Source organism: Schistocerca piceifrons, chromosome 1, assembly GCF_021461385.2.
Source record: "Schistocerca piceifrons isolate TAMUIC-IGC-003096 chromosome 1, iqSchPice1.1, whole genome shotgun sequence".
Lineage (NCBI taxonomy): Eukaryota > Metazoa > Arthropoda > Insecta > Orthoptera > Acrididae > Schistocerca > Schistocerca piceifrons.
This window is the reverse complement of record NC_060138.1, coordinates 278,387,881-278,398,141: the sequence shown is the minus strand read 5'-3', so window position 1 is coordinate 278,398,141 and position 10,261 is coordinate 278,387,881. Positions and strand designations below refer to the sequence as shown.

Sequence of the window (10,261 nt, the reverse complement as noted above, 5' to 3'; positions counted from 1 at the left end):
AAGAGTTAAAAAGAACCAAAGCTGCACATTTTTAAAAAGGAGGTTTAGAAAATATTTACAAGTGAAAGCTTTTACAGTGTTGAGGAGTACATAAATTTTATGAATTTAAGGACATCCAGAACTTAATTTAAACGTCACTGGATATAATGTAATCTTAGAATATGCTTGGTTAATGTATTGGGTTATCTGTATGATTTTATATGTATCTGTATGGTTTGCTTTTGTTTGTGTACTTAATTATCCGCAGGAATTGTATACAGGCATTATTATTTAAGTTTTTTTGTGTTAAGATATGACAAGTCCTATATCACTGTACATGATAAAATGGATGATCAAGAAACACGTGAATAAATACTTCAAAGTTTTAGTGCAATTTTTTTCTTTGTATAATTTCCAAAGGAGAGCGTAAATATAGTTATCTATGTGTAAACATTTGCTTTAAATTTTTTTTGTATGTAAACATTTCTGTCTTATAGTAGATATAAAATTTATAATCATCACATTAATTCATGCTATCTTATCATCGCATAACAAATGACTTTCCCAATGTACAAAAATGATGAAATAGACCAATAAAATAATCAGAGAAAGCTGTGACTGGGAGCAATTGCGTCTGTACTGCGGATGATTTCCGGCACTCGTTCTGAGCCGAAAGTTCCCCACAGAACACCAGGCTGCTTGTAACTTCCCTGCTCCGTAACACAAGTTTAACTGCTTTTAACTTGTAAGGCTGTCATTCCCGCTAGCGTCATAGTGTTTCGACGGCCCATTTGTTTGTTGGTGAGATGGTCGTTATGTTTTCATGGCACAAGTTTCATTGTTTGATGGCGAGCGATATCTTTGTCGGAGTGTCTGACTGATGCGTGGTGTTTTCATTGTCAAAGAGGTATTGCCGGCGTGACAGGAGTAAGTGTGAACGATGTGTAATGCAAATAAAGACTTAAGTGACTTGTTTCTCGCACGTCAGTACTATTTACGACATGAAACGAAACAGTAATAAACTTCTGTCTTTATTATATTTTTGGTACATCTGTGATGAATGAATGGTGGCATGTCGTAGTTGACAAAGCTTCAGTGTGTGTGTTGAATATGCAAAAAATGTGTTCTGTTGTTGGTTTCCTATTATTGCAGGCTGTCACTAGCTGCCCTTTTCCCGATTACCCAAATCAACAACAATATTTTAATTTGCTGTTTTCCGTAATGTCTTGAGGGGCTGAGTTTATGGATGGTGTTCATAGAAAAGACTTCCACCGCAGTTTTGTAGGGTTTCGTCGTACTATCACATTGCAGATCGTATAATACCTTACGTGAACGTGTCTCCATTCGCTATCGATCACCTGCATAAATGGAAATGATTGTGCAGAGAATATAAAATTCCTTATTACTTAATCCCAAGAGTGAGTTAGTTGCTGGTATATGCCACTGTAAGGATTTGGATAAGGAATTGGCTTCCTTAATTCCTGTTAGTTCGAATGGCATTGTGCTGCAACTATCTCCATTTCACTAACACTCACTGATATCTTCAATACCTGTCATTTCTCTTACCAGTACCCATTAATTTTAGCTTTTGTGCCTCATTTTTTATTCCCATCATATTACAGTTGCCTGTGGCTGTTGTTGAACTCCTGTGTATGGATTATGTACACATGTTGCATATATCTTTACTGTTAGTAGGAACTGATATTTGTTTGGATTTCCATTTCAGGGACAGTGTATTTAATATTGAATTCAGTCTTCAAAACAACTACCAGTTTTTCTCTTGTTTACTTCTTTGTTAATAGATTCAGTAATGACACTTCCTTCAGCATGTTGATTATGGATTATTGTGACTGTATTTTAGTTAAATTTCCACCTTGCTCAATACATGCATATGCCAATGACAACTCTTTAGTAAATTACTCCTGCAGAGAGAGTTTTATTTTATAATATCTGTTTGACATATTCTAACCAGCTGTCATTATTTTTGCTGTTCACAGCTCAGTATGATATGTTACTGATTTCAGAGCAATAGAATTCTTCTCCTGACATCCATACAAATGTCAAATCAATCGACCATGAAATACAGTGAGCACATTAAATATATATTTTTAATGTATGCAGCAATGAAGAGTGCAACTGTGTTTATATCAAAGAACTTTTATAATAGGCACCAACCAAATGAGGCTGTGCAGCTGTGAAAGACATTGACAGACCCGGACAACCACCTGCCCTATCCTCATGAAGCATGCTTATATAGTCTGTGTGTACAAATATTTTTGATGTATTTATTTTCATTGTATTGTGATGACAAGTACTGTATCATTGTAAGATGATCCCAGGGTGAATGGATAAATGTATTGGGTTTCCTCCTTTACATGCATGCAGGTCAAGAAGAGAGAAAAGAGAACCACCTGTCTGAATATCAAGAGCTCAGATGTAAAACCACTTCTAAGCAAAGAAGGAAAAGTGGAAGGAGTATGTAGAGGGTCTCTACAAGGGCGATGTACTTGAGGGCAATATTATGGAAATGGTAGAGTCCTGTAGATGAAGATGAAATGGGAGATATAATATTGTGTGAAGAATTTGACAGAACACTGAAAGACCTGAGTTGAACAAGGCCCCTGGAGTATATAACATTCCTTTAGAACTACTGATGTCCTTGGGAGAGCCAGCCATATCAAAACTCTACCATCTGGCAAACAAGATGTGTGAGACAGGCGAAAGACCCTCAGGCTTCAAGAAGAATATAATAATTCAAATCCCAAAGAAAGTAGGTGTTGACAGATGTGATAATTACCGAACTATCTCTTTAATAAGTTTACGGCTGCAAAATACTAACACAAATTCTTTACAGATGAATGGAAAAACTGGTAGAAGCAGACCTCTGTAAAGATCAGTTTGGATTCCGTAGAAATGTTGGAACATGCAAAGCTATACTGATCCTACGACTTATCTTAGAAGGTAGATTGAAGAATGGCAAATCTACATTTCTAGCATTTGTTGACTTGGCGAAAGCTTTTGACAATGTTGACAGGGGTAAAATACAGGGAGCAAAAGGCTATTTACAATTTGTACAGAAACCAGATGGCAGTTATGAGTCGAGGGTATGAAAGGGAAGCAGTGGTTGTGGAGGTAGTGAGACAGGGTTGTAGCTTATCCCTGATGTCATTCAATCTGTATATTGAGCAAGCAGTAAATGAAACAAAAGAAAAATTTGGAGTATGAAATAAAATCCATGGTGAAGAAATAAAAACTTTGAAGTTTGCTGATGACATTGTAATTCTGTCAGAGACAGCAAAGGACCTGGAAGAGCAGTTGAATGTAATGGACAGTGGTTTGCAATAATGATATAACACAAACTTCAACAAAAGCAAAACAATAATGGAATGTAGTCGAATTATATCAGATGATGCTGAGGGAATTAGATTAGGATATGAGACACTTAAAGTAGTGAATGAGTTTTGCTATTTGGGGAGCAAAATAACTGATGATGGTCGACGTAGAGAGGATATAAAATGTAGACTAGCTGTGGGAAGGAAAGTGTTTCTGAAAAGAGAAATTTGTTAACAGTGAGGATAGATTTAGGTGTCAGAAAGTTTTTTTCTGAAAGTATTTGTATGGAGTGTAGCCCTGTACGGAAGTGAAACATGGACGGTAAATAGTATAAACAAGATGAGAATAGAAGCTTTCGAAATGTGGTGCTACAGAAGAATGCTGAAGCTAGATGGGCCGATCACGTAAGTAATGAGGAGTTACAGAATAGAATTGGTGAGAAGAGGAATTTGTGGCTCAACTTGACTAGAAGAAGCGATTGGTTGGTAGGACAGGTTCTGAGGCATCAAGGGATCACCAATTTAGCATTGAGGGTAAAAATTGTAGGGGGAGTCCAAGGGATGGATATACTAAACAGATTCAGAAGGATGTAGGTTACAGTAGTTACTCAGAGGTGAAGAAGCTTGCAGAGTATAGAGTAGCATAGAGAGCTGCATCACACCAGCCTGTGGACTGAGGACCACAACAACAACAGTTAAAGAAGGCATTATCAGCATATAAACTGATGTTGAGATACTTATGCCTCTGTGATAGCCATGACATCATACTTCATGGCAGATTAAAGCTGTGTGCTGGACCAAGACTTGAACTCAGAGCACTTGCCCGTGAAAGGCGAAGGTCCCGAGTTCAAGTCTCGGTCCGGCACACAGTTTTAATCTGCCAGAAAGTTTCATATCAGTGCACACTCCACTGCAGAGTGAAAATTCATTCTGGAAGCATATCATCATAACGTCAATAGAGCATACTGTGTTAACTTCGTGGCGTACATGCTTCTTAAGACTTGTGGGTTGTCACAGGCACATATCTTAATGTCGATATATCTGTTCATATGTTTATGTCTTCTTTCCCTACATACATGCAAAATAGGTTTGTACAATATGTATTGTATGTGTACACTATTTGAAATGCATGCTGCAGTCTATAGTCAATTGACATGATAGTTATACGGGTGTCTGAAATTGGAGTTACATCACTCATAAATTGATAAGGTGATGTACATGTGAACAGGAAAAATGAAGTCAGCTGAGTGAAACATGTCAGACATACACTGATCAGCCAGAACATTATGACCACCGACCTACCATCAGTATAAACCCATCCAGATGATAGCAGCATCACCTGTTGAGAAATGACTGCTAGTGACACACACACACACACACACACACACACACACACACACCACACATGGTGCATATAGTATCAATGAATGTGCTGTCTGTGTGTAGAGTAGGCTGAGTTTGCTGAGAGCTGATTGTGATGGTCCAGAGGCTCGGCAAGAGCACCTGGGAAACTGCACAACTTATTGGGTGTTGGAGAAGTCCTGTGATGAGTGTTTTCAACACATGGTGAAACCCTGTCCAGGCATCGTGGGCTTGGGTGGCCAACCCTCATTACAGATCATGGACGTTGTAAGCTGAGCAGACTGGTAAAACAGTACAGGCAGTGAACTGTGGTGGAACTAACATCAGACTTTAATGCTGGGCAGAGTACAAGTGTGTATGAACACACTATGCACCGAGCACTCCCAACCATGGGTCTCTGCAGCCGACGATCCATGGATGTCTCAGTGTTAAGGGTGATTCCCTGGTGACTCATGTTACATTTTGAAATCAGTGGTTAATTATGTTGACTCTCTTATCAATCTATAAGCCTATATTTTCTTTTGTAAATCATCATGATGCATTGTATTATTCAGGCAAAGACTTGAATTAATATTTAAGCAGTGAAGAGCATTGACATTTAAGAACAAGAAAGTAATTTATATTGTGACTCGTATTACAAATTTGGGACATCTTATTGCTAATGTACAGTTTAGGTCAAAACTGTCCTCAAACTATTAGGGGTATGGAACCGGTTTTTATCATAGAAATTGCAAAGGTTGGCATTCAAAGGTCACAGAGTTCTAAGAATATTCATACCATTTAAAATATTGTAATATGTTGAAAAAAGTGTGCGACTCAATATTACGTGACTCATGTTACTTGCTACTTATAGCTGGAAAAAGCTTTTCCTGTGAGCAGAGAAATAGAAATATGACATTATTTACCAAATAAGATAAAGTTGACATTAATATTTAATTTTTTAAACACTATGAAAAATTATAAGAGCATGACAACTGAAAAAATAAACTGTAAATTCAATTAAAATTCAAAGAATTGAAAATATCATCTTGCATTGACATCATTTGGGTAATTTTCTTTATAATTTTGTTTTATGTGTACAGTATTTCATCACATTTTGCAGGCAATTTCCAGGAGTGACCACCACACTCCATTGCACTGATTAGATAAGAGTTTCCAAAAATTTCACGTACCTCTGCACCATAGAATTTACCAACATATTCTGCATTGTACCCGACTCCAAATTTTACACTTTCTATCGTCTCCTCAGTATGATGGTCCACAGCAGGGAAATTCTTTGGAGACAGCAGATATTTTTGTAGTGCTTCTTTCTTGTAGTGAAAGGAGTGAAGGCTTTTTATGTTTGGTACTGATGGTGCTAAAGAAAATATTTGAGCCAAATTGAGTTTCACATTGATTCCTTCAATTTCATCAGTAGACATATGAATAATCTGCATAGTTGTGGTACTTGCAGGTGCCAGGGAAAAAGTTAATGCATCACCTACTCTGAATTTTTGCCTTTTTAGTGCATTCTACACTTGCCATTTCGCTACTGCACCAATTCCATCTACAGCTCCTTTACTGTGGGATGTAGCAAAAAAGTTCCAATAGAATGATTGAAGTTGAGGTACAGCAGCACTATTTGTCTTTAAATTGTGGGGCAGGTCCATCTGAGCAGATTGGAACCATCACATTTCCAGGTATAGTTGACAGTACCTTGCTAATGTATGCAATCACATTATCCTTGGAGTGGGTTAAGTTGTCTGAAAGAACGACAAGTGGATGATGAGAACCTGAATGCCGCAGTGAAAATACTAACTTTTGGTTATGCACTTTGCACGTCATAATGATAAATCCAAGTGTAATTTCGGAATCATTTCATTTGGCTGATAATAAGATGCAGACTGAGCTCTCTTCATATAGCAATGAAGAAGAGACTTAGGAATTATAGAAATTATGTAGTTAGTTAGTTACTTTCATGTTCCATGCATCATTTTGCATGAAAAATCATCATGATGTGGAACGAGACATTTTACATTCAAATTGCAAATTAATTTGTACCCCAAACATCACCATATAATTTTTTTCCGAAATGAAAACAAGATATACAGATTGAGTTAGCAATTCCTACCCACCACCTTTTACACATTACAAACAGAAATTCTTCTGCGGAATAGAAGGAGTTGGCAAGAAGAAACTTTTGCGATGTATTTTCAAATTTTACCTTGCTGTCTGTCAGACATTTTATATCAGTGGATAAGTGCTCAAAAATTTTTGTTGCAGCATTGTGCACCCTTTTCTGTGCTAAAGACAACCTTAATGTTGAGTAATGAATGTCATTTTTTCTTCTCATAATTATATACCTCATTGTTCCTTTTGAACTGTAGTGGATTATTTACAGTAAATTCATGACGGAATAAATATCTTGTGAAGCAGTAGTCAGAATGCCCAACACCTTAAACAGATGTCTACAAGATGATCATGGGTGAGCACCCCATATTATTCTTACAGCACGTTTTTGGGAAGTGAAGAACTTCTTTCTTAAAGTAAAGTTACCCTCAAACATTATTCCATGTGACATTACTGAATGAAAATAATCAAAACACGGCACCTTACTGATTTCTCTCTCCCCAAAATTTGCTACGTTTCTTAGTGCGAATGTGGCTGAACTAAGTTGTTTTAGGAGTTCCAAAATGTGTTTTTTCCAATTTAAATTCTGATCAATATGGACACCTAAGAATATTGAAGTTTCCACCCTAAGTATTATTTCATCACCATGTGTTACACTTATCACTGGTGCAGTACCCCTACAGATGCAGAACTGAATATGATGTGTCTTTGTGAAATCCAGGGTGAGACCACTCGCAGAAAACCAGTCAATGGTACTTTTGAGAACTTTGCTCACCGTTTCTTCCATTTCTGTATGTATACAGGGAGTGATTACAATACTGGTGTCATCTGTGAAAAGAACCAATTCTGCTTGTTGTACATTAGATGATAGATTGTTTATATATATGAGAAACAGTAGTGGACCTAAGATTGATCCTTGGGGAACCCCATGCGTGATTTCTCCCAAGTCAGAATTATGTCCCTGAATTGCGTTGGTTGAACTACTATGAAGTACAACTTTCTGCATTCTTTTGGCTATCTAAGACATGATTCGTTGGTTGGCTATAACTTCAATCCCATAAAACTTCAAATTATCTAGGCGTATACTATGATTCGCACGATCAAGTGCCTTGGATAGTTCACAGAAAATACCTACCGGAGCTATTTTGTTATTTAATGCTTGTAATATCTGGTGTACGAACATGTAAATGTCATTCTCAGTAGAAAACCCCTCTGAACCCCAAACTGTGATTTGCTGAGGATATTGTTGTTTCCAACGTGAGATACTGTTCTAGAATACATCACCTTCTCAAAAATTTTGGAAAATGATGTTAACAGTGAAACAGATTGTTAGTTACTTACTTCTCTGTTATCATCTTTCATAAAGAGGGGTTTAACAACGGCACATTTTAGTCTCACTGGAAGAATGCCTTGAGTTAGTGATGCATTACATACAAGGTCCGGCAGAAAAACCTCCCCTTTAAGGAAAGCTAATAAAAACAAAACCAAATAAGGTAGAACAATTTTATTTATACTAAATAAAAGTACATATTATGCCATTTTAGAAAATACTCTTATGGTCTTACTTTTTAAATAAAACATCCCTTAAATGGCTTCCTGCACTGTCGACACACTGATTGAGTCTTTCCCTGAAGTTATTCATTACTCTTTGAGCCATTTCAGGTGGAATAGCTTCAACCTCTTGTGTAATTGCTTCTTTCAGGGCTCGTAAAGATTGTGGACGTTGTTCATAAACTTTTGCTTTTAAATAGCCCCAAAGAAAGAAATCACAGGGCGTTAAGTCCGGCGATCGTGGGGGCCAGCCAATGTCTCCACGCAACGAGATCACATGTCCAGGAAACATTTCCTTCACCAATGCCAGTGACTGCTGCGCTGTGTGGGCTGTAGCACCATCTTGTTGGAACCACACGTTCTCTATTTCACCAAAAAGCTCCCTTAGTTGCGGTTGGAGAAAGTCGCGGAGCATGGCACAATAGCGTTCACTGTTGACGGTTAAATTCCTGTCATTTTCTTCGAAAAAGTAAGGACCGATCACACCGGAATTGTAAACAGCACACCATACTGTTACTTTAGGGCTATGAAGTGGTCGTTGATGAAGTTCTTGGGGATTGTGTTCACACCAGTACCTGCAATTTTGGCTGTTCACTGTTCCGGCAAGGTGAAAGTGTGCTTCATCAGAAAAAATCACAATATCGTTGGGACAGATGTTCCGAAGAAGGTCTTGGCACAAACTTACACGGACACCACAGTCTCGTTCACTCAGTTCCTGCGTAGTTACAAGTTTGTAAGGATGCATTTTAAGATCTCGATGCAAGATTCTTCTCACACTTCGATCAGATATCCGTAATGCTGCCGCATGCTTTTTAGCGGATCGTCGAGGAGATTGTTGAACTGAAGCTCTAACTGCATCAACATTTCCGGGGCCTGTTGCAGTCCGTGGTCGTCCAGGTGGTTTCCTTTTTAATGCGGAACCTGTCTCACGAAAGTTAGCAACCCAAGAATAAATTGTTTTCTTATCGGGAACAGGGTCCCGTCGTCCGAACGCAAAGCGAACGCGAAAAGCACGTTGAGTATTAATAGTTGATTCGCCATTTTGAATAAAATCTTCCACTACGAAGGCACGATGTTCACCAGACCACGCCATGGCGTACACTGAAAACGGCACGTAGGCAGCTACTTAACGACGCGCCCCCCACCACTCTGCTCCTTCTACTGTCCGCTGCACGTTACTTTGTAATCGGGGAGTTTTTTATGCCGGACCCTGTATTTTGGACAATACCGGACTTATTATATGGGAACAAATCTTTTGTACTCTATTGGAACCACTATAAAAACCAGAAGAGCTTTTATTCTTGATAGGATGTATGACCCCTTATAATTTCAGAAGTAGAAGCTAGTGGTGCATTCATATGATGTAATTTTATGAGAGTTACTTATTCAACATATTGTTGTGACCTTTCTCTTGAACTGTTGGTTCCTATGCTTTCTACTATGTTTAAGAAATGATTGTTAAATACATTTGCTACCTGTGACTTGTCATTTATAACACTTCCATTCAATTTAGTAGTAATGTTATCTTCTTCCGTGGTTGGTTGTCCTGTCTCTTGCTTCACTATATTCCATATTGCCTTAACACTGTTGTCAGACATATTGATTTCTGACATAATGTGCATGTTTCTTGATTTTTTAATAACCTTTCTTAGTAATTTCGATTACTTTTTGTTGCGCATAACTACTACAGGGTCTCTACTTGTTCTTGCCAAAAGATACATTTCTGTTTTCCTTTCACAAAATACTTTGATTCCCTTAGTGAGCCATGATTTTTTACATGGCTGTTTAATTTCCCATCCGATTAGCTTATGCGGAAAGCTATTTTCAAATACTGGTATGAATTTATCATGTAATAGATCAAATTTTATATTGGCATTTGGTTCTTTATAAAATTCATCCCAGGTTGTTTCTTGTAAACTACACTTAAA

At 37.7% G+C, this 10,261-nt stretch overlaps 1 protein-coding gene across 6 annotated transcripts in view; it reads left to right on the top strand.

Annotated features, from left to right (window-relative positions):
- Positions 1-819: 819 nt before the first annotated feature.
- Positions 820-10,261, top strand: part of LOC124789025 (ATP-binding cassette sub-family C member 10) — a 388,717-nt gene continuing 379,275 nt past the window's right edge. For 3 of the 6 annotated variants that reach the window (XM_047256314.1, XM_047256342.1, XM_047256350.1), the window contains exon 1: positions 820-906. Coding sequence is in view for 1 of the 6 variants with exons in the window: in XM_047256336.1 (XP_047112292.1) it covers position 906 (1 nt within the window). In the remaining 5 variants the exon portion in view is untranslated. Of the gene's footprint in view, positions 907-978; positions 994-10,261 lie in introns of those variants that run through there. The other 3 variants (XM_047256328.1, XM_047256336.1, XM_047256320.1) reach the window with 3 other exon arrangements.